At 36.7% G+C, this 25,954-nt stretch overlaps 1 protein-coding gene across 2 annotated transcripts in view; it reads left to right on the top strand.

The window, feature by feature from the left end:
* Nucleotides 1-25,954, top strand: part of LOC123718016 (protein slit) — a 123,651-nt gene that overhangs the window by 41,854 nt on the left and 55,843 nt on the right. Inside the window, exons 2-5 of one of the 2 annotated variants that reach the window (XM_045674362.1) lie at nucleotides 1,201-1,365; nucleotides 22,675-22,746; nucleotides 23,418-23,489; nucleotides 23,787-23,858. In XM_045674362.1, the coding sequence (XP_045530318.1) occupies nucleotides 1,214-1,365; nucleotides 22,675-22,746; nucleotides 23,418-23,489; nucleotides 23,787-23,858 (368 nt within the window). In that variant the 5' untranslated portion in view covers nucleotides 1,201-1,213. The remainder of the gene's footprint in view (nucleotides 1-1,200; nucleotides 1,366-22,674; nucleotides 22,747-23,417; nucleotides 23,490-23,786; nucleotides 23,859-25,954) is intronic. The other variant, XM_045674363.1, reaches the window with a different exon arrangement.

Here is a 25,954-nt window from a genome sequence, read left to right on the forward strand (position 1 = left end):
TTACACAATGTTTGTAAGGAGCTGCAACCATTACACCATGTTCCACATGACTTCTTAAGTATTTAATAATAATAAAATTCATAAAATAATACTTATCCAGAGCTTGATTGCTAGTGGGCTTATGAATTTAAAAAAAAGCTTATACCTTATTCACTGTGTTCTTAGTAATTTTTGTAATATTTATGTTTACCATAATTGTCATGAAGAAGAAAAGATAGTTTGTATGATACTGTAGATATTGCATTATGATAATATCACAAAACAGGATGATGGACTACTAAAAGTACTACTACTACTGCTAAAAGTAGTTTACACATGCTTGCACAGTTATCCCAAAAAAAATAAACAACTATTTGTAAATCTAATCCATCAAAATCATAACTTGTAAAACCAAACCTCGCAACGCAGTTCTTCTAAATAGCTCTAAATATGGGAAATTCTTTTTTTTACTTGGGGAAATGCTGCGGCGCAACTGCTTGCTGCGGGAGGGTTATTTGGGACTCGCTATGGTGCCCACTTAAACCCCAAGGCGCCACCAACAATTGCCTTAGGCGGGATGCGGTAACAGCAGAGCCTTGTCTGCTTCCCGACATGCTGTGCAGCGGTTGCGTCCGCCTCTTCACGCCCATTGTTGGTTTGTAAAGATACTTGACACAGCAAGTATCCTTCACAGGCTTCCATACGCTTTTACAGATAGCTTCCTAGCTGTAAAAGCTATCATGAAACAGATACAGATCCAGTACTTGCAGGGATGGGTCACTTCTTTTGAACGCATGGACCCCTGCTTGGGCACTTTTAAGCTGGCGAGGATTTGGTGGGCGTGTCGCGCTTTTACGCAACGGGCCTGCGGAAATAAGGGACATTCAGTCTTAAGTATTAGCTAGCCAACATAACATCTTATAGTGACCGTATCAACTTTAAAACTTATTGAATTCTTGAAGCTTCTCTTGAGCCTTCGAGATTTGATGATCAGTAAGTGAGTGACAAAATTAACTAAATAAATCCCGGCTTATAACGAATTTATAGGGGCGAAAATGGCCTGGTCTGCTTTGAGAATTGGGCACATTGCCGTGCTCCCAGATTTTGGAATCCACCTGAACATTGACGACTACACATACGTAATAAGTTTTATATATAAAGTATTGTAATATATATATATATAATACGTACATAAGTTTTATATATAAAGTATTGTTTCAGATGTCGTAGCGGTATGAGGTGGTGGGTGTGTCTGGTGGTCGGGTGCCTGGTGGGCGTGGTGCGCGCCTGTCCCTGGGCCTGCGCGTGTAGACCTTCAGCTGCTGACTGCGCGCATCGTGCTCTCACGCATGTACCTAGGCCTTTACCGCCTGATACCCTGAGATTGTAAGTTTAATTTTAGATTACGATTATACTGCGATGGCGTTGATATGGATAGATCGATTGACTCAGAAGAAAGCTGTTTATGTATCACGTGGACAACCACCATTCCACAACTGAACGATTTTAAGGCTCTTTTTCCTCTGCACCACCGCTTTGTGAAATCAACTGCCCGCTGAAGTATTTCCTAACCAATTCGACTTAGGGTCCTTAGTTGCAAGCAAGTATCACTTAACATCAGGTGTGGCTCCCGTCCTATTAAAATCATGACCTTTTCTCTTAAATTGAGTCCCGCTTTGCTCTATGAGTGTCCTATTTGGTGATTACGTCAACAGTCATTATTTTTTACGCATATTACCCACACATTGTCTGTGCTAGAAAATGAAATGCATTTTCGAGGATTTCTGCAAAAAATTAATACTATTATTTTCGAGAGCTTTGCATTAAATTGCAGTAAATCTGCTTACGTAATACTGGAACTTCCTCCTTCCATTCGATGTTTTCCTTTATCGTGAATGTACACATAAAAAGTCCATAAGCACCAGATTTCCAAATCACGAGTTGAGAGATGAGACTCACTGGTCCAATATTTTATTTATTCCGGACAATTATCACCGCTACCGAAAGAATACATGTCTACTCACATACTCGTGGAGTCCAGCGTCAATAAGCTCCTATTCCTCGCTTATTCTCACAGCCCATTAGTTTTCCTGACTCTTCGCCGGACATCGAGCTATTTGTGAAGCGTAATATCTGTAGCAGTGTTAGTCAAGTGGCTTCAGCGTGCGACTCTCATCCCTGAGGTTGCAGGATCGATCTCAGATTGTGCGCCAATGGACTTTCTACCCATTTAAGAACTGCCCGTATAAAGGAAAGCATCATGACAAAACCGGCTTAGACCCAAAAACACGGCGTGGTTCAGGCACAGTTGATACTTGCTTATTAGATTGACAAATCACGAGACCGAGACAGCAATCTGAGGCTCATACCTTAAAAGGTAGCGCCACTGGTATCTGGTAAATATATAAAAAAAAATGTAATGAAATTCACCATGCATAAAATAATTAAATGAATTGCGCGAAAAGAAGAGAAAATAAAATCAATGAAGAAAGAATGTATTAAATATTGTTTCAATATTGGGTATTACCGCAATGTGAAGCGTACTAGTTCACGTGTCGATAACTTTCCATTTTCCTTTATTGCACTTTATTAGAATGGGGTGTGCACAGACTAATACATACAGAGACATACTTTTATATTTATCTACACATAATAAACATAGGTTGTGAAAACAATAGACTTATCTATAGTTTTATTATGTGATGGTGTTTTGCAAGGTTTATGTATGTGCCATAAACCTTCCTAATGTATCATTTTAGATAGTGTAACCCGCCATATTCCAATTAAAATGATCAACATTTATATTTAGTTGTTATCGTATTCTCTTTTGCATGATTTTGTTGTCTTGAGAGACAAAGCCAAGTCAAGTCAAATCATTTGTCAATTAGACCACCTAAAATGGCACCTTTGAACGTTAAATATAAATATGATTCTAGTTGTCTTCCAAAAGGTAGTTTCGTATGGAGAACAATGGGCAAGTAACTCCAAACTTACTGTTTTAAAATAGGATTTACAATATACATTAGTAAAATAATTATATGTGAAGTCAATGTTCTCCTGGAATAACACTACTATAAGTCCATTATTGAATTGTTAGTATATATGTGTATGAATACTATACGTTAAAGAGTAATAATAATAATAAAAAAAACAATAATACAGTGTGTGACATAAAAATAAAATAATTACAGACTATTTGTCTTTATAAAGACAACTTTTGTCGTAGTTCACATTGCTCTGTAAGACAATTTGCCGGGGGAGGACCAATTTGGTTCGCGCAAACATATACCTTTACGCAAGGGAAGCATGAATGCTAAAGTATTATTTTGAAATTACTTTGAATGGTGTTGGGTTGTGTCTTCAGCTGGTGCCTTTATTCCTAAGTTCGCGTGTTTGGTTTCTTTCTTTTTACCACAATTAGATCGAAAACATCGCAAGGAAACCGGTCTACTACATGTATCAGACACTTTTTCTTTTCATTCAAGGAAATTATGAGTTTATTGCCAGTTCTTCTATTCCCTTCTACACCATTGATTTGAGAACAAGTAAACGTAAAATTAGTATTGTCTTTGGTTAACATAGCTTTTACACATTGAAAGAAAACAATTTTTTAACCAGATTAAAGCTATTTCTATTATTATAAACTCATAATTACCACTGGTCACAGTGATCACGCACGCTGTAAATCACGCGAAACGTCGGAAAAATTTAAATTGAAAATTATGTAAATAAGTATAATAATACAAATAGCTTTAACCCGATTAAAAAATTGTTTTCTTTTAAATGTAAAATTAGAAGAATTTCATACATTTCTTTTTCTGACGTTCATAAGTGTATATTTTGTTACCCATATGAATAAATGATTTCGAATTTTGATCACGAAACAGATGCGGAAATTTCATCCCCAGGCTATGGGATGGCTGGTTTAATTTTTAATAAATGTATTTACTTTAAAGTATGAAAAACACTCTCAAAATAATTATTTGCACAATTCCAAGCCACTGTCTCCTTAATAAACATTTCTTTATCCGTGGTGTGACAGATAGTCCCTTCTGCAGAGGATCTTTTAGCGCAGATGTCATCATCTTTAGTCATCCAAGTAGTCCTGGAATGTTCGAGGTGAACACCATTGGTTGTGGGATTGGTTCAATCGATTCTTTTTCAAAATCATATGGAAATTTTCCGGCGACTGTCTCCTTAGTCCTTTCAGCAGTAGTGAGTCAGTCACCTACGTAGTGGAACGTCCTAACGTGGCTCAATGCATGGCTAAAATACTTGGAGGTCGCTACTTGACGTCTGCAAATGGCCCAGGAAATTTTTGAGCTTCTAGACGGATCTAGGGTGGGTTTAATAGCCAGGACCAAATGAGTGTTTGAGTGTGGGAACTCAGTTCACACTTCATACAAACATCGTCCATCACATCACTGTGGACGCCCTCTAGGGGTCCAATACTTGTACAAGATCGAAGGATAGGTGAGAAATCGTTTCCTAACTCTAAACACTAGTTTTCAATGGAAGCGTAGGATAGTATTATCAAATTGACTTTGGTATAAGCGTGATGCATAAAATACCGGCAACACACATGCGATAGCAGTATGACCAGCATATTTTTTGGGTTTGGCATTTGGGTTATGTGGAACTACTGTACCCACTCATTAATTAAGCGGTGCCACCAGCTCTAAAGCAATGGAGCCTTGTCCGCATCATCAGGTGAATGGTTATAGAACTTGAGCAGAGTAAAAAAGTTATTACAAAATTTGTAAATTGATCGTATGAAATCAAATGTTGTTGAGAAAATTCAATTTTCCGAACAGAACATTTCCAATATTTCCCTTTGGAACTCAGTTATGCGATGTTAAGTACACTCAACGTTCACTGTGAGTTCGTATAGAGTAACAAAGATCAGTTTGAAATTCTGTATTTTTATTTCATTTTCTATTATAATTAAGGAGGATATTCGGGATGACTCCCAAAGGTCCAAAGTTGTCCAAAACGACTTTTACACCCTTACAAGGGTAAGTTCTGTGGCCTACAACGAAATCATGCGCCGACAATATGCGCTAACCATGAATCTGTTAAAGGTTCTACGTGGAAAGGAAAACAATCCGTCATACTCCAGTGCCTAGACCTTCCAGTGCCTAGACCTTCCACTGCCTGATTCGTATCTCAGCGAGAACTAACCTCTCTGTATGGAAATAATTAATGAACCGGATCAACAGACGTTTTTAATTGTCCATTGATTTGACAAAATATCTGCTTATTACACTGTAAATGTTTTTTGTTAATGTTTCGATCTATTTATTTGTATTCTAATATATTGTTTTATGCGTGAAATAAATGTTAATATGCATTGGCGTAATCTCTAATGATAGCGAATTTTGTTAAATTAATGTCAGGTTCCAGCCCGCAACTACTTGCTTAGAGAATCATTGGCTAAAAGCAAACGAATCTATTAAAGTGGGGGCGTTGCCGGCCTTTGTAGTATGCTCTTTTAACTATTGAGAGATCACCCAAAAGAAAATGTCTTGTGAAGTGGTATGTGGAAGACTTGCAGCCATCAAAGGCACCAAAGGCAGTCGTTGAAGCGCATTTTGTGGCGGCGTTGCCGGGCTTTGTAGTATGCTCTTGAACCTATTGGAGGCATCACCCAGGCTCTGGATAGTTTGCTAGTTAGCAAAAGAAAGTGTCTTGTGGAGTGGTATGTGGAAGACTTCCAGCCATCAAAGTTATAATTGGCTTAAAGCAAACGAGCATAAAGGACGCCCAATAAGGGCAGTTGTTGAAGCGCATTTTGCGGCGGCGTTGCCGAGCTTTGTAGTATGTAGTATTGTCTTGAAACTATTGGAGGCATTACCCAGGCTGTGGATAGTTTGCTAGTTCGTAAAAGATAGTGTCTTCTGAAGTGGTATGTGTATATATCACTTTGATGATACATTAGCATCCAAACTTAAACTAGCCACGATCGCCAGCCTTCGAAAGTAGATGAAGATGATTGTTTCAGTATTTCACATAATTAATTGTCTGTGTCAGCAAGGTGTAAAGGCTGGGCGGGTGTTTGGGCGGGCGGCTGGCGGCGTGCCAGGCGCAATGCGGATTCGACGTTTACAATTTATCTGTCATGCATCGGTTTGCTCTCTTAGAATGTTAATTATCCTGAAGTGGAGGTACCTCGTTTTACCATACACAATTTATTAAAAGGAAAATGCGTTGTTAATTAATAAATATTTATATTTATTACCAACAAACAAATACATAGTACTAGCTGACCCGACAGACGTTGTCCTATCTTAAATATGAATATTGATTTCGAATCGGTATAATCAACTAAAAATGCTTTATTATGCAACATTATTTGTTTGTTTTTCTGGCGCGTATATAAATAGTTTTGTTGGCATTCCGACATGTAACTTGGCCATGTGAAAAACATGGATTTTCAAGATTAATGCCACAAACAAGTAGCGACTGTAATTAATTTATATGTATTGTATCAATATAACAACTCTGACTTATTTTTCTTTAATCCTCTTTGACGATATTTGCAGCACGCATTCTGTCAATGTTATGTCAAACGCCATAAGGTTACACGAAAAAAGTTTGATTTCTAAAAGCGCTATGCACTGAAAAAAAATGCTACCTTAACAAAAGTTATGACTACGTAATATGGTGGTTAAGTATTCTTATTTTTTTTAATAGGGATTAATTTTTATTTTTTATATATATTTTACAATATATATAAAAAATAAAAATAAGAATACTTAACCACCATATTACGTAGTCATAACTTTTGTTAAGGTAGCATTTTTTTTCAGTGCATAGTAATAATAATAAAAAATTGATACATAGAAAATCAAAAAATATTTTAAAAGTTTGGTCCCTCAGTGCTGGCATTTCTGCATTGCGATACTTATAAGTTAAAGACAGCACCAGCTCTAATGTCACCAGGCGACTTCAATCTTCAATTGGCCTTCACTTGAATTGAACACGGCCCAAGACTCCAAAGGGAACAAAATCAAAGTCGAGGAAAATAAATAATTTTCCGCCTGCTCTGTGGCCGCGCCAGCGTTTGTACTTGTCCGAGACAGGTGAGACGAGACTAACGTGTAGTTCATTGTCATATGTTCTTCGTCATTAAAATTTTATCACGATTTGAATTACCAGCATCTGGCTTAAAATCTTCCACAGTACACTCCATTATTCCACCAGCGAGCTGTAGAATCGGTTCAGGAGTTTATTTAAACAGAGTACCGCTCCCATAAATGCCAATTCAGAAAATGGAGGTCCATAGAGGTAGGTAAGTAGGTAGGGTGGACTAAAATTCCCCACTTAGACGCGTAGTCGGTCCGATGTGCGTAAAATCCCTGGCTAATTTAGCCAGCCTAACTCCTTCCAGAAGCACAGAAGTCTCCCGGGCACTTCACAGGCTTCGCGGAGCGACCTCGCTGTTCCGAGGATTTTTGTGCGTTGATTCGCCACAGCCTCGCATTCCATACGTCCATGGGACCGTAGGTGTCCATGGAATGGTTACCTGTTTTTATGGCTGTGCCATGCGCACCTGCCCTGACGCTGTGTCAGGCACACAGCTTTCGCCCGCTAAATGTTGCGGATGTGATCAAAGAAGACCCAGTTTGGTCTTCTTTGGATGATGAGTTTTCTGTGCCTGACATACGATATGAGTAAGGTAACCCTCACGATGATATTCTTCACCGTACGAGCGGCTGAACCACAGATGTCTTTTTGGCCTGAGCCTGGAGTAAGTATTCCGGTTTTCTGTTTTCTTTTACCATCGATATCGAAATTGGACTGGTGCACAAGTGTTTGAAACCTACGACCTCAGAGCTGAGCTGATAGCATTAGACTAATACTGTTCTGCCGAAATACATATTTTTATAATACAGGGGGCAAACGGGCAGGATGCTCACCTAATGTTAAGTGATACCACCTATTGACACTCTCAATGACAGAGGGCTCGCGAGTGCCTTGCCTTTTTCTTTTTTTGCATTGCCAGACAAAAGCTTGTAAATATTTAACGCAAGACTATAGAATTCCACTTGGAGTTTATGAATTTCTATGTTTTGGTGAAATGCACTCGTGTTTCAAGGCAATAGGGTCCATAATCCCGTGCAGAGGAATTTCCGCTCAATATTGAAATTTTAAATCTTAAATCGTCTTTAATATTAAATCGTTTATTTGCAAAGAAAGTGGTACATTCAGTTCGATTAATAAATATCGCACCGGTTATATAAAAATAGCCCTGCAAAGTCATTTATAACTGTTGTGAAACCTTATGGTCTAAATACTCTCCCTGAATGACACCAATATCACATTCCCCTTGAAAGCATTACACAAAATTAAAAGGCCGGCAACGCACACGCGAGACCTTTGGCATTGAGAGTGGTGGTATTACTTAAAATCAACGGAGCTGCATTTACCCATTTTCTACAAAATTAAAAGGCCGGCAACGCACACACGAGACCTCTGGCATTGAGAGCGGTGGAATCACTTAAAACAGCTGAGCGCCCCATTTACCCATTTTCTGCAAAATTAAAAGGCCGGCAACGCACATGCGAGACCTTTGGCATTGAGAGTGGTGGTATTACTTTAAATCAACGGAGCCGCATTTACTCATTTTCTACTAAATTAAAAGGCCGGCAACGCACACGCGAGACCTTTGGCATTAAATGTCCATAGAAAATCACACCAAAGACAATGATAATGGCATAAATTTTGCCGAAATAAGCGTTCAGAAGTTCAAATCATAACTCAGTCGACACACAATTTGTATCAATTACGTTAACCGAGTAAAATTATCCTCTCTTCTTTCATATTATCCTCTTGCTGCTGGACTGTTTATGGAAGCATGAAGCAACAGAAGCATGTAGCTTTTCATAAACAGTCCGAATAACTTATATTTGATAGAAGAATGTTACTTTTGTTTGTTAATGAAAATAAACTTCTTAAACTTATTTTACTAACGTTGATGTTGGTCCTTCATTAACTGTTTAAGATATTGTTGTCAAGAAAATAAATCATCACGAACATCTTAAATCAAACACAAAATCACGTTTTTATGGCTAAAGAGCGCGAAATAAACAGACATCTAAAGGAAACAGGGATAATAATAATAATTTATTGCAAGAATATGGTACAAAAAGGTGCCATACAATGGCGCGCGCAATGGTCTTTAAAGAAGTTTTACATTTTACATTATTAGTCATATGAATTGGTCAATTCTTATATAGTATCGTATATATCATATCAAATGTTATTAAATTTATATCAACTATAACTCTCACGCAAATAATCATTTATTGAGTAATAAGTTTTTTACAAAAGTCGATTTTTAAAGACTCTAGTCGGAAGATCTTTTAAATCTTTTGGTAAATTTTTGTAAGCCATACAAAAAGTGTTTTTCCTAAACAGTTTCAAGTTGATTTTTGGATAAGCTAGTAAAACAAAATATAGACATAAACATATAAAATTGTAGCTTTATTATTGATTATGAAAGAAGATAATACATAAAAAAATAAAGGATAAAGCAAAAGGCAGGGAATTTTAGTCCGTAACGGAACATGTAGTAATTGCAAGGAATACAGAAAGCGGTCAAATCAAAATTCGCGTTTCGCGCGTTTTTACTTTTACAATTTCTTTTCATTGCTCATTATTGTCAGCCAGTATAAATGTGTAATGTTTGTAACCAAACTCTTTGGTGAAATATTAACATTCCAAATTCAAATTGTTTTATTCGCTACATTAAATGTACAGTGCTGTGCTCTGTGGTTCCCGACTTACTTCGGTTTAAGCACGATGTATAGCCTAAAGCTTTTCTAGAAATAGACTTTTAAATGGAAAAATAATTCATGTTAGACATGGTGTCCCGGATTTTTTTGTAGATATGGATGACCTCTATAAAACTGTAGTACATCACTTCGCTCTATTGTCAATGGTTTCCACAGCGTATGCTATTTAGGGATATTTGTTGATTTCACATTGCCAGTTGATTCGCAAGTGCGCTATCATTTAAGAATTGGTACTTGCGCTCTTTGAAGGATTCGATTTGACCTGATGTGCCTCACGGTCTCACTTGTATAGGATTTGGTCCCTGTGAAGCTGCCCACTAAAGTATTACCAAACAAATTTGAGACACTGGTTCCACATAGTGGTGATGCACTGCAAAATCTGGTGCTTGCTCAACGAATGCTGTCATTAAAGGCACACTGGCAGTGGGACCCAATCCTGTTATGAGTGAGACTGTGGAGCACAGCAGGTCAAATCAAGTTCAATGAAATGAATTATTGAAAAATCAATAACGAAAGTTATAATTAGCGAGGCATACCGTACACTCGTGTAGACAAATGTAAATAATATTATTAAGTTATTAAAAGTATAGTCCTCACCCCCCATTATGGGCATCAGGTTCATGACCCTATCATATAAAAATAAAAAATAGGTGTGTGTACTAGTGTACACACGTAAGAAGTGAATCTTCTTTATAACCTTATTTTTCTGATGATCTTTATAGAAATTGGTTAAATCAGATAAAGTTTAACAAAAGGCTTTTATTATCATAGACATGAATACAAATAATACAATTATTTCATTTTACCTTATTACTACTAAGATTATTACTCTCTTCGAATCAACCGTGGTAGGGTCAAGAAAAAGATGGCGCGTAACCCAAAAATGTGACGGTAAATTTTGTTCCAACGCCGATAAAGAAGTTTCACTTCAAAAAGAATTGATTATTTATTTACACCTACATTTATGCAAAAATATAAACATAATAGGAATGCAATGGGCGGCCTTATCGCTAAAAAGCGATCTTCCAGGCAACCCTAGTAAGGGAAAATTAAAAATAATTATGATGTGTAGTGCAAAAACCCTTAATCTAAAATATTACAAAGAAATTGAATAAAATAAACTTTAAACTAAAAATCTCATGAATTGACGCGATGCAAGATAGAAAAAATGAGCAGGATAATGGTTAAGAAATGTTTATGTAGAAGAGTTTGAAAGATGTTAGGGGGGTAGCCAATCGTATGAAGTCGGGCAGCATTCCACAACTTAAAGGCGGAGATCCTAAACATATTGCCTGAGAAGGATGAGCTGTCAGATGGAATGTCCAACATTAATTGGTTCTGGAGCTACTATATACTAGGAGCTAGCATGAGGGTAAAATATGTACGTAACGAAGATGTGCATCGTTTATGTCGAAGAACGGAGAGAGGGATTGAGAGAGTGAGAAAGGGCGAACGTAGTATGAAGCAAATAGCCACGGAGCGAAAGTAGGACAAGAGTAGGATAGTAGCAAGCAAGTGAGAAAGGTCGAGAGGGAGAGTGAGATAGAGCGAACGTTGCATCACGCACAGTGCGTGGAGCGAGAGGTGGGAGAGTAGTGAGAATGATAAAGAGAGAGTGAGAAAGGGAGATCGAGAAAAAATAGACGCTATTGATTGATGTATTCGTTTAGTTGCTACATATTAGAACTTTAGGTGGCAATTCTGTCGCATAACGTCTTGTGCAGTAAAGGCAGATTTTTTTATTTATTTATATCATCATTAACACGTATACAGTGTATAAACAGTGTGAATATAGATATACAAATACGGGGAGTGATCATAAACTGGTACATGATCATCTATTGAGGTTTTTACCTTAGTAATAATTAATTAACAAAGAAGTTTCACTTCTGACATGTGTCAGTACGTACGCACTTTTTCGGAATAACCCGATATACTATTTTTCATAAAATAGGGAGACTAACGACCCTTTGGCATACCCGTTGTTGACCTGCATCGTCCAGAGACACGGATGGGATGGGAAAGTTAAAAATCGACTAGAATTTAATATTGTGAATGAATTTTCTACACGACTGTATCACAAAATTAATCAATGCACAGCGGTTAAATAGTTTCGAGTTTGCGTACGTACGAATATCCAGTTACCAGTTGTAATTTCTACGAGACGTTTTTCAGACTTACGTGTTTTTTTTTTATATATGATGATATGTTTGACAGAGCTCAAGAGGAGATTGTGACTTGATACGTATTTCATATGGACCTCTTCAAGTGTCTTGTTGGTGACTTGCGGGAGCCATACTTGGAACTGTCTCGAATCTCTGAACATGTACAAAAATTTAAAAAAGTTTTTTTTTCATAAATTGCACGAAAACCATATGATGAATATTATAAACGACTAAACCAATTTTAATGAAACATTGACAGTTCCCTAACACATACAACTACAATAGAATAGAAACACAAAATTCCCAAATATTAAATCTCAATTCCACGATTTATCGATAAAATGGGACATCACTAATGATTGGTCAATCAAATAATTTCTTTGATAGCCGGCTATTTACAATTATTACTTAATCTTTAATGGCCTCTGTACAAAGATTATTACTATAAATTAAACAAAATCTATTTTATGCGCGTGCGCATTTGATGTATTTAAACAAGTTTCTAAAGATAAAATATAGTGTAATGTTTATGTTTAGTTCGTGAAATAGACAGACACACATATTTGCTGATTTCGTCTCCACTGAGCAGTAACGGGGAGCAGTGGCTATCGGCTTCATCATGCGATTCTCATCCCTGAGGTCTAGGTTCGAACCCGGCTGAGCACTAATGGACTTTCTTTCTATGTGCGCATTTAACATTCTAACGGCGAAGAAAAACATCGTGAAGAAGTGAAGAAGTCGACATGTGTCAGGCACAGGAGGCTGATCACCTACTTGCCTATTAGATTGACAAATCATGACAGATACAGAATTCTGAGGCCCAGACTAAACTGAGATATCATTGAACATTACGATCTAGCCTAACTTAAGACTAATAATAAGGATTAAGTCTCATTCATTTCTTGACACATTAATCCATCTTCACAAAAGATGCCGTTGATACCGCATCCCCCGTATAAGACATGGCTGTTGCCGCAGCCCCCGTTAAAGATAACGTTGATACCGCATCCCCCGTATAAGACATGGCTGTTGCCGCAGCCCCCGTTAAAGATAACGTTGATACCGCATCCCCCGTATAAGACATGGCTGTTGCCGCAGCCCCCGTTAAAGATAACGTTGATACCGCATCCCCCGTATAAGACATGGCTGTTGCCGCAGCCCCGTTAAAGATAACGTTGATACCGCATCCCCCGTATAAGACATGGCTGTTGCCGCAGCCCCCGTTAAAGATAACGTTGATTCCGCATCCCCCGTATAAGACATGGCTGTTGCCACAGCCCCCGTTAAAGATAACGTTGATACCGCATCCCCCGTAAAAGACATCGCTGTTACAGAAGCCCCCGTAAATGATACCGCTGTTACAGCAGCATTTAAAACACTTACACCTATTCACACTAACATTATTCTTGTGAGCTGTTGGTGTGGCATCTTCAGCTGTTTGGAACAGCCACGCGAGCCAAGTCAGCAGTTGGTCAATGTTCAAATGAAATCCGCACAATGATAATCTGTATATACGAACGTAAACTGTTCTGTGGCGTGTTTGACAATAAAAAAAAGGCTATCTTTCTTTGACTTTGGCATCTTATAATTTAGATATCTTTACACCTATTTTTAATATGCACGGATCTACAACCTTTAAAGGTATAGTTTTTTGTTTATATTTTTCATCATCGGACGTCAAGGCAGAATACAAAATACCGTATCAACTCGTAAGTTATTCCACAACTGAGCGTTTATGGCAGTTATTACCACTATATGGAACCAGCTGTCCACTGAAGTATTTCCGAACAAATTCGACTTAAGGTCGTACAAATAGCGTACCAATTCTCATGGCCGGCAACGTGAGTCCATGGTATCACTTAACATCAGAAGAGATATATAAATCTATAAGAAAAACCGGAGTTATAGATAACAAAATGAGCATTGCCATCGACTCGGGCGCAATCAAACCGAATTATGTAATTACGTTGACGTTTGAGTGCTGTGCTTATACGATAGACAATATTTTTTATGTGATGTTATTGCAGTGAAACTTCTTTATCAGCGTTGCAAAAAAAATTACCGTTACAATGACATCTACAATGACACTGACACTGAATCGTACTTCGATAGTGACAATGAAACTGACACATACACAGGTCCATCCTTGACCTACATAGTAATGGTAATTAAACATTAAAAAATATTTAAGAAACAAACGGAAATGCCTCGGTCTTCGGCTCCGCAAGTGCACAACTAATTAAAGATTTCAGACACCTACTATTGTTGACCCAGAGCTGGTGTTGTCATTAACGAATAGATATCGCAATACAGCGAGGAAACACCAATTGCCAGAGTACACAACATTTGAAAAAATCTCTTTATTTATTAATTATACGTTATATTTAGTACCACAATATCTTTAAAATTCTCACGTCATGTCACTTACGACTTGACAATTAATTTGAGTAACAAAAATAAAACATGGCAACCTCCAACATTCTGAAGTGGTTTCGTCTGACAAGTCGTGAAATATTTCGCATCATACGGAAACACAAAATGTAAAGCCATGTAAAAATTTGACAATATTGTTTTGTTTATGTCAAAAATAGTTGTTTAGTCTGTGACATTTAATATCAATAACAAAAACCCGGCTTGTTCCCTTGGCTTCGCGTAGAGTTGTGGGGTCTTTCTGCATCTTCTACCGTATTAAGCAGTTCAGTTCAGACCTGTTCGGATACCTGCCGCTGTTTCATCATTGTCAAGGCAGAGACTCCACAAGACGTTGTACCACAACTGAGCTTTTAAAGGCAGTTTTTGAGAATATGGAATTAGCTGCCCACTGAAGTATTTCCGAACCATTTCGATTAAGGTTCCTACGAGCGTACCAATTCTTTATTTATTTTTACAGTAACTTAATACAATAAAAAACTAAACTAAAAACATAATATAAACCATTTTATAAGTAATTATAAATAATGCAATTCTTGTGAATTCAGGCAGTGTGCAAAAGACATCTGTCTCACAAGCAATAACATTTAGGGTGCGCAAGACACGCGTAAATGGTGCTTCTGGCACTGCCAGCAATTGCGATGCCAAGGCCGGCCGAGCTGTTTGGCACTGGGTGTCCATTTAACATCAGATGAACTTCCTACCCGTTTGCTCTCTGATAATTACGAAACTGTCAATATGTTTTATAACTTTTAAATATTATTTTATCTTATATAATTAAAATTGAAACTAATTTTAAAAGTTCAGTCCCTGTTGCAGTGTACCTTTAACGTTTGGCATTTCATCTCCGTAATGCGGTACTTATTCGTAATGTAAAGCATCAGCTCTGGGGTCAGCGATGTCTACCAGGCGCTTGTAATGGATATTTTATAATGTTTATTTGTGTGTTGGAAGTAAAATTATTTTGTATTAGCTAAAATATGATATGGCGTTCCAATTACTTTAAAAACTCAATGTTATTCATATGAACTAAGGCGCCATATCAGCAGACCAGTGCTGGCCAAGTGGCTTCAGCGTTCGACGATTCCTGAGAGGGAGTTCTTAGCCTCAGGACTTTGGCATTTAATATTTGTTCGTTCGAAGGAAAATGGCAGGAAACCTTGCTTTAGATCCAATAAGTGTGTCAGCTACAAGAGGCTGATCACCAGGCCTATTAGATTGACAAATCATGAAACAGAAGCGAGGCAGAGACCTAAAAAGGTTGTAGCGCCACAATAAAAATGATTGTACTTAATTGATAGACTTTATGGCTTCCAGTCCTCGTGCAAAAAACCATTTGTGTAAACATTGCCCATAGACAAATGTAAATTACGACACAGAGCATAGAAAATGAACTAAAACTGTACAGCTTGCCAGCGGTAAAATGTGAAATGAGTGTTTAAATTTATGTATTCAATGTCAGAAGTATATAAGTTAGCAAGCTTCACTAGATAACTAAATATATGAGAAGGTGAGCCCGAAGAATCTACTCCTACATATAGATAAGTACGGGAAGTCTGCACCGAGAAATCTAAGATCTAATCAGATCAGATCAGATCAGAGGTTCAATGTGGTAGGATTATCTCAAAGCTATCGGGCGTCACCACGATTGCCTTGAAGGAGTCTTCGCCACTTTGAGAGGAAGCGAGAATAAGACAGAGCAATATTCAAATCTGATTTATTGTTATAATATTTTAAATACTACTTACTATACACACACGCATTCTTGTGAGCTGTTGGTGTGGCATCTTCATTCAGTTGTCAATGTTCAAATGTCATCTGAACAAACCCTGTATTGAGATCTGTTGTTATATGTGGTCTGTGCCTGATACAGAACTATGGCATCTTCTGGATGTTTTATGTAGTGTTTAACCAAAGCCAACAGTTTTACAAATAATATCCTAATTAAAAATCGATAAATCGATAATCGATCACAACACTAGACCAATATTTGTGAATCGGTTAATTACATCGTTAATTGGTTGTCGGGAGCATTACCGATAGTCGAGTCGATGAGAAGGGATTCATTAATTACTTTGAATGTTAAGTTGTCATAGACAAGAATTTTTAACGCTATATGACAGGACATGTCAAAGAATTGATGTTTTTTAAATTATACACATCGCCGCCATGGATTCTGAACTTAAAACACCCAAAAATGTGTCTGCGTCATACCCTTTCATCAGTTATAAATCTTCAAATGTTGCTACTAGAGGAAAAGTATCCAATAGTATATCATAGAAATGTCAATTTTCAAAATACGTGGCAAATTTTGACTTTGATTGATCAAGAAATTATTAAAACATAAATCACGACAGTGTAGAAAGTCAACTATTATTGTCTTTTGTTAAAATATATTTTACACATTAAGAAAAACACTTTTTAAACGGATTAAAGCTATGTTTTATTTTAATTACATAATTTTAAATTTTTTACCGTCGTATCACGTTATGTAAATAATTATAAGTTTCAATAATAAAACACAGCTTTAACCCGTTCAAACAGTGTTTTATTTAAGTCAACTATTCCTGTGTTTGACATCTGTCTTTCTAGGTAAAGATTTAGTCTGTGCCTGACATATAGGTAACAATGTAAAAATAATTCTCTCTCCAGCTTATTAAAAAAACACCACTACAGGCAATACTTGTCGAGTGAGTTTGCTTATCTTGCCGAAACCGCGTACAAATTATTTGAAGAAGTCCATGAAGGTGTGCAATTATTTAATCAATTACCGTCTAAAATTCGTAATATTAGCGCGTTTAACCAATTGAAAAACGCATTAAAGATACTTATCAGAATGAGCCTACTAGACTAAAATTAGGACGATATATATTCAGTTTCTCATGTAAATAAATATACATTTTTTGTAATGAGATATAAAGTTTAAACATAAGGACTGTGATGTTTCCTCAGGATGATTTTGTTCAAATAATATTCCAATTAAAAATAGATAAATCGATAAATCATAATAAAAAACCGCTCCGGTCGAACAACATGAAATGTCAAGAAATAGAAAAAGTTTTTACACATCGCCAGGGCTTGAAAGAATACGTATTTATACATTAAAACAAAACACAGAAATTTGTCTGCGCCTTTATTTGACTTACAATATTTCAGATGAAAGGGAAAAGGCGCAATTACACGTCAAACAAATGTCAATTTCAAAATAAATGGTAAAATTTTGACTATGATTGATCAAGAAATCCTTATTATTAGCAATTTTATCATTTTTAAAGTATATTTACAGACCACTGGTTTGACAGTGATTGCCCATAGACACTAATGCTAGAAGCAGGTGTCGATGGTATTTTAAGTCGAATGGTGATGAAGGGTTCCAGTTAAGGAAGCGACTGAGAAAACATTACAGACCACATACTAGTGATTGCCCATAGACACTATTGTTTGAAGCAAGGGTCGATGGTCTTTTAAGAATCGGTTTCTTAACGGCTTTAAGTGGAATGGTGATGAAGGATTCCAGTTGAGGGAACGACCGAGAAGACATTACAGACCACGGTCATATAGTGACTAGTGCTAGACGCCTACCCATAGACATTAAAGCTAGACGCAAGTGTCGATGGTTTATTTCTATTCTCGATTATATTTAATATACAAGTTAGAAGCAGGATTTATATTAAAGGCGTATCGTTTTACATTATAATTAGACGTTGTTTAGATCTTCACTTAACTGGAACATTGAACCTTTCAAAGTAGTAATTACTGTAACAACAATTATATAAAGAAGTTGAATTGCAAACAATTTTAGTTTAAAAAACATTTATAAGATTATGATTATGATATCGCCCGCCAAAATGTTACACAAGATGGCGTCGCGCACCTGTCACATTAAAACGTCAAGATTTTTACGCGCTAATTATCGTTTATTTATATAACATTTTTAAATAAACACAGTCTCCGACGAAATGAAACTTAAATTCAAAATCATTTATTCATTTATGTAACACAGTGTACACTTATGAATAATAAATAAATACATATTAAATGCTACTAATTATACATTTACTGTCAGTTCTCAAATCAAAGGCGTAGGACGAGAAGAACTGGCAATAAACTCTCCGCCACTCTTTATAATCGCCAAGTTTTTTGTTTTACAAAATGTTTGTAAGGAGCTGCACACGTATTTTCATAAGACAGGCGAAGATCAGGCTCTAGTCAGTTTTCGAAGCCCCTGTAACTTAACTGGATTTTCTTTAAATAACACCTAAATTTAACAATTAAATATACAGTATTTACAATTGTCTTACCCTACATCGTAATAAGAAAAGTTATTGAAAAGTTCCCAACTGTATTGGAATACTTTGTGGTCACCGGTACTATATAGCAGCACCAGTTGTAATCTTTAATTAACCTCAAAGGAAACATAATCGTAGCAGTTTTTATACAAAAATCTTAAGTATTTGTTATTATAATATGGTCGCAATAAGTTGTTACGTTAGCGAATCACGTGACAAATTAAAACATAAATCTAATTTTATCCACAAGGAAGTTAGTGTGTCCAAATAAACTAATACGTGTGTAGATGCCGATGTTCGTGGAAGTGGAAAGTCTACTAAGTTGGACTATAGATATTTTTGTTATAAAAAAGTCGTGTTTGACATAGTTTTCTTAGTTATTAAATACACACGTCCATTCATAATCTCATCAATATACAAATTCAACTTCTACCTAATACATTTTTATATTCGTAACATTATGTATATAACGTCCTACATTAGTAAATTTACTCAACAGGTATTGAAGAATTCTTGATTTGATAAAAATATTTTTTTTCATTAGTTCCGCAATTTTAAAAACAAAAATTCAAAATGCAAAACTTTCTATAATATTAGAGAAGATACTTATGTGTAGTACTTCAGTGTCTCTGAACTTCCCTAGACACGACATTTGACGTAGTTTTGTTTGAATAATTCCATGTTCTGGATGTCCACCTCGGGATTGGCTTGATACATGGCCCATGGGTAAAACATTCCTTTTGTCAATATTGATACGTTCTCTAATACTGTACATTTGTTCTATCATCAATAGATTCCACAGAATGACAGATATTTCTTTCACAGCGTGAGTTATATTATTGGATTTTTGTTAGGGATCTCTATTTTTTTTGAAAATGTAATATAGCCTCTGTCAGTCAGTAAAGATCCAGCTTTCTAATGGTGAAAGAATTTTTGAAATCGGTCCAGTAGTTTTTCTGAAAAAACATTACAAACATGCATACTAAAACACAAATGTTTCCTCATTATAATATTAGTATAGATTATCCTGTATTAGTAATCTTTTTCAGTTAGTTTGCAAAGGAACCCTCTCCGGTAATGGCCTCCTTCAAGGCTTGCTTTTCTCTAACTCTATTTGGACCCGCGATTAATTTGATGCCATCATCACATCGAGAGTAGCGTTGAGCGAGAGAGGCCTGGTGGGCTTCTCCATGTAGTTTCGCGTGGCTTAGACCATCAATCGCTTTCGTCTGTGATCTTATTTTGTGTACTTTTTCAAGTGAAACTTCTTTAGGAGAGAGCGATTGAGAGAGAGTGAGAAACGGAGATCGAGAAGAAACACGCTATTGGTTGATGTATTCGTTTGTTAGTTACATATTAGAACTTAAGATGGCTATCGCACAACGTCTTGTGCAGTAAACGCAGATTTTGTATTTATTTATATCATCATTAGCACGTATACAGTGTGAATATAGATATACAAATACAGGGAGTGATCATATACTGGTACACGATCATCCATTGGGGCTTTTACCTTAGTAAATTTAATTTACGAAGAAGTTTCACTTCTGACATGTGTACTTTGTACGCACGGACTTTTTTTTAAATAGTTACGCTGCTAAATTTGTTTACCCAAGTAAATATACTTGTCAACAGCGTATAAGGTCACGGCTTTTGTTTTTGTTATATGTATTTGCGAGTGGAACTGTTCATTTGGACTTTTTACTAATTTAATTCCAGTAGTATTTTCAAAATAAATTACACGAAGCGGCTCTATTTTATTTAATGACAATCATAATGTAACATGCATAATTGTGCCACAGATAAGCTAACAGATACGTCATGCAACGTATATAAACGTAATAAACCTGTGGTTTACAGGTCTTCCATTTTAACACGTTTTTTGAGTAAATTAGATTATAGTATATTTATAATTAAGAAAAGAAATATTGTTCAATGCATTTTTTTTATAGAACAGGCAGCTCACCTGATGTTAAGTGATTATGTGTCAATCATATCACGGTTTCCTCACGATGTTTTAGTTCACCGTACAAGCGAGTTAAATGCGTAGATAGATAGTCCATTGGTGTCGGGGATCGAACCTACGATCTTAGGGATGAGAATCGAACGCTGAAGCCAACTAGGCCAACACTGCTCTAGAAGGCGTAGACGGCCTATTACAAATTAATGTTATTGTGATTTATAATGAAGGAAAAATCCTTGATCGTAATAAGTCATCCGAAAAATGTCAGGCGGATGTCTTCGACAGTAACTTGTCTTACATGAAACGTCAAAGTTCTGATTACATTTTCACCCTCATTTCTTACTATAAGTGTGTGATTGTCTTCGTTTAACCATGATATATACAAAATGGTTGGTGGACTCTCCTTCCGAACTTAGATTCTCACTCAGCCCGTTGTGCGTAAGGTCCTGGATAACTAAACCGGCTAGCTCCAGAAGCACAGAAGTTTCCTCGGCACTTAATATAATATAATAATAATAAGCCCTTATACAATATAGATATTGTACAATTTTGTTACTGATGATGCAGCCCCGGCCCAGAAGAAAGCCTCCACCCTCTTTTTCTACCCTATCTTATTTTCCAATCCAACCCTTTCGATCACTCACTCTGATGGGCCCACGAGATCTGCCTTTGTCTGTCTATTCTGTTATAGTTTTTGTCAATTTTTGCACTTTTTTTATAAAATAGGGGGCAAACGGGCAGGAGGCTCGACGTCCGATGCTGAAACTCAGCTGCAAGTATTAATCCGAACAACTCCTCTGAACACTCTCCATGGTAAATGCGGTAGAAGATGCAGAGTGACCCCACATCTCTACGCGACGCCAAAGGATCGAGCCGCTCGGAGAGTGATTGGTCATCGACGATTCGAACCGCTCTTCGTTGGATACCTGCATGTTTTTTGCAAACAGGCTGGCATCACCTGATGTCATGATACGTCATGGTCACTTACATTGCCAGAAAGCTAGTCGAATTGGTTCGGAATTACTTGAGTGAGCAGGTTCTGCATAGTGGTGGCAAATCTGCCTTAAAATACTCAGTTGTGGAACGACTGTGTGGAGTGTGGAATTTCTTATTATGCCTTGTCAATTATGGAACTCAGCTGCCAATCTGTCTTCGGTATTGCTACGCTCCATTTACACTGAAGTTCATGTGGATATATACGGAGGCATCTATATCCTATATAGATGCCTTTAGTATATAGTATAGCTATTATAGAGACCTACAAAAGTCCACATCTGCACGTTGAATAGTCTATGACGCAATCCCGGTGGGCGGTCAATCGCGCCCGCGCAGTAATGTGATATCAGTGATCGCCGGGGGTCCAAACCCCTGCTCATAATGTATGGCAACATGCGATGTTGTTCTGCAGTATATTCATGTACTAGGATGAAATCTTTAAGTAATTTCTTGGATGTTTTTTACTTTTTTTTATAAAACAGTGAGCAAACGGGCAAGTGACTCGCCTGATGTTAAGTAATACCGCCCATGGACACATTAAATACCAGAGGGCTCGTGTTGTCGGCCTTTTAATAATTGGTACGCTCTTTTGAAGGACCCTAAGTCGAATTGGTTCGGAAATACCTACTGCCAATGCTAGAAGGCTCGCGAATGCATTGTCGGCCTTTTTTTTACGTTATTTTCTTGAGCATTAGTCGAATTGGTTCGGAAATACTTCAGTAAGCAGCTGGTTCCACATAGTAGTGGTAAAAACTGCATTAAAACACTCAGTTGTGGAACGACGGACGTCGAGGCAGAACCGGTGATGATGATGCCTGAATTAGTGTTAAAGAAAAGCGTTCTAGATCTGGGCCTCCTATATCTATACACTCTTCATAGGCAAGTAGGTGATCAGCTATGCTTGACACACGTCGTGGATCTAAGCCAATTTCCTCACGATGTTTTCCTTCGTACGAGCGTATGTTTAATGCGCACATAGACAATCCATTGGTGCACAGTCGGTGATGCACACAGCCCTATGAGTATATTATATAATCAATAATTATTTGTTACAGAGATCTCCAAGGGAACAACATTAGTCTCATTGTGCAGAGTGATTTCCAGAAGCTGAAAGATTTGAAAACATTGTAAGTAATTCATTGGTAATCTTATTAAAAGGCATTACGCATGGAAACCCATCTTACGATGACCAAAGTCAAAGTCAAAAATCATTTGTTCATATAGGTAACACAATGTACACTTATAAATGACAAAAAAATAAAAGTAAATAAAATGTGTCTAATTTTACATTTACTGCCAGTTCTTAAATGAAGCTCAACTGAAGAGAAGAACTGGCAATAAACTCTCTGCCACTCTTTTTCATCGCCAACTTTTTTGTTTTACACAACGTTTGTAAGCTGCAACCATTACACCATCTTCCACATGACATCTTAAGATTCTCATAAGGTTGGGCTAAAGAATGTGTGTTTCGGTGTCCACTGGTTGCCTTCTCATTTCTTTATGTAGTACCCTAGAGTATATTTTATGAAAATAGATCACTGAAGGACCGGCAACGTATCTTAGAAGGGTTGGGCTAAGAATGTTGTGTAAAACAAAAAACTTGGTGATTAAAAAGATTGGAGGAGAGTTTATTGCCAGTCCTTCTCTTCTCCGCTTCTCCTTCCGTTCTACGTATGTATGTAATGTAAAATTAGAAGCATTTCGTATACATTAATTTTTTGACGTTCATAAGCGAACATTGTGTTACCCATATGAATAAATGATTTTGAATTTGAAAATTTGCTGCATTTGTTCACAGACAATTACAAGAAAACCAGATACACACAATCGAGAGGGATGCTTTCGTGGAACTGACTGCGTTGGAGAACCTGTAAGTTATTAAGAATAAGTAGCTAATTATGATTCAAATAACAGTATTACGTTACAATTTGATTGAAGGGGTATTAGATATTCATTCAACAGATAGTAAACTATCAAAAGTGACAGCTGTCAAACCCCATGTCATATGTCAATGGCGAGCATTGTTTACAAAGTTTTGGCGCTCACCGGAACTGCAGAAGTGACAGACTACATTCGTTATTTGCGCGCCATTTTTCAACTGCCAAAATTTACTGTAATCCGTCGATTGTATATGGCAATTGACATTAACGGTGGTTTGAATTTGCAGGAAGCTTTACAATAATCGGCTGAACCACTTGCCCGAAGGTCTTTTTGTGAGATTGAGGCACCTACAACGTTTGTGAGTAGTTGGTATGGGCTGCCCCTCTCCTCTCATCACCGGTGTGGTACCACATGACTTTATGGATTTGCAGTTTAAACAAAAAATTAATATTTATTTCCAACTATCCAATTTTTCCAACCATATACAGTTTTTATTACCGATTTGGCGCCTGGTACTATCGGTGACCAGAGCTGGTGCTTCCCTCAATGAATAAGACAGCGAGGAAGAGCCAGCATTTATGACACAGGGACCGTTTTTAAATTTGTTCTGTTTATCAACTTTTTAAATATTATTTCTATGTGAATTATAAAATTAAAATATCGATATAATATATATCTTCTATTATGTATTCCATAGCAACAAATATATGTATATAATGTATATCATTTTAGCCTAAAATTGGATTAAACATTTTCTATTTATATTATAATTCTTATGTTAAAAATATATGTATATGTTATTTTTTGTTTAAACTGTCAAATCAGCACAATAAGTCGTTCAGTCTTCATTCTACTCTTGACGAGTCCCCTCAGTCTTTGCGTCTTCTGGTGCTTGAAACTCATTCTGGCTTTAGCAAATACCTCGCTTCCCGGGCTCTCGATGACATAGATCCGTCAAAAAATGACACATGTCAGAGTTGACACATGTCAATTGCGTTTTGTTAATAACTGTACAGTGCCACATACTTTTCTTAGCGCCGCCATTTTGTAATATCTGACACGTCATTGTCTGTCAAATCTAACTGAAATGTGTTTATTTTTATTCCTTGCATTATTGCCATTGCAAAGTTTTAATTGCCGAACGGTTTTGATTAGGTATCTCAAAAGATATAATAGTACAGGTAACAAAACGTCTCATATAAGTTGTTCCTAAGTTTAGTCACAGTTAAGTCTAGAACTGTATTTTCTAGATACTAGTATACATTGCATATTGAGACATTATGCATGGCATTACTTCAAATTATTCTCCTCATAATAGATAATTTATTTACTGGCAATACTAATAGACAGCTATGCTCTGGTCAAGAAAAATGTGTGGCACTGTAAGTCGTAATAATGTCATTTTAACGTGTTTTTGTATTCAGTCTACTCGGGCAGATTATTAACAAAACGTATTCATTAAAATCATTATTAAGTCCCTCCCTTACCGGGCTTTAAGTGGTGTACGGTGTAACCTCGTGCTAATTACATTATATACTTAATCCAGTGTACATAGTAACATTAATTATAAGTACATAATTCGACTAGCGAGGATAAAATGTAACTCAAATGTCACGCAAAACATATTTTTTTAAAGGATAAAAACTACAAAATGTTAATGAATAAACCTATTCAAAGCTTCGGAATCGACAAGAATCAAAAACCGATATGCAACTTTACAGAAATTGGTTGAATAAAGTTAAATTAGATAAAGTTTAACAAAAGGCTTTTATTATAATACACATGAATACAAATAATACAATTATTTCATTTTACCTTATTACTACTTGTTGTTTTTTTATTAAACTTTGGAAAACTCCGCCACCAATACCAAAGTTGTAGTTTGCGACGCTATATTGACATAAGGGTATCGTTTCGAGTTGGAGAGTGGCAGAAATTGGAGCTAAATTTAAACTAGCAGTCAACAGGCTAGAAAAGTAATGAGACATCATCGATCCAAGTCATTTGCTTATTTGATAAACTGGCTGAATCTTTGAGGCCGCTAGTTAAACGGCGCTGTTTAGTTAAAAGTCTAGGCGGTTAATTGAACGGCAAATGTAGCTAGTCTGCGACATATACACAATATTCGCCTATGGTGTATTTATTAAACAATTTGGCGTGCGTTCAGAAATTAATTGTGCGTAAACTGAGTATACTATGGTGAGTGTTCTGAAGAATAGATCATCCGTGGCCTTACTGTGTCGGGGCCTCCTTCGAGCCTTTTTTGTCGGGAATGGGTAGTAATTAATTACATAAAAAATATGAGCTTATAACTTACACAAAATTAGTAGCAGAAAGTGTTCACAAATCTCAATGACACGTATGTTATTGGACATTATCGGAAGCAAGAATGTTACAATTTATGAGTGTGGAAAAACCAAAGGCCTCAAATTGGCTTCAATCGTGCGAAAACTG

This window comes from Pieris brassicae, chromosome 14 (genome assembly GCF_905147105.1).
Source record: "Pieris brassicae chromosome 14, ilPieBrab1.1, whole genome shotgun sequence".
Classification (NCBI taxonomy): domain Eukaryota; kingdom Metazoa; phylum Arthropoda; class Insecta; order Lepidoptera; family Pieridae; genus Pieris; species Pieris brassicae.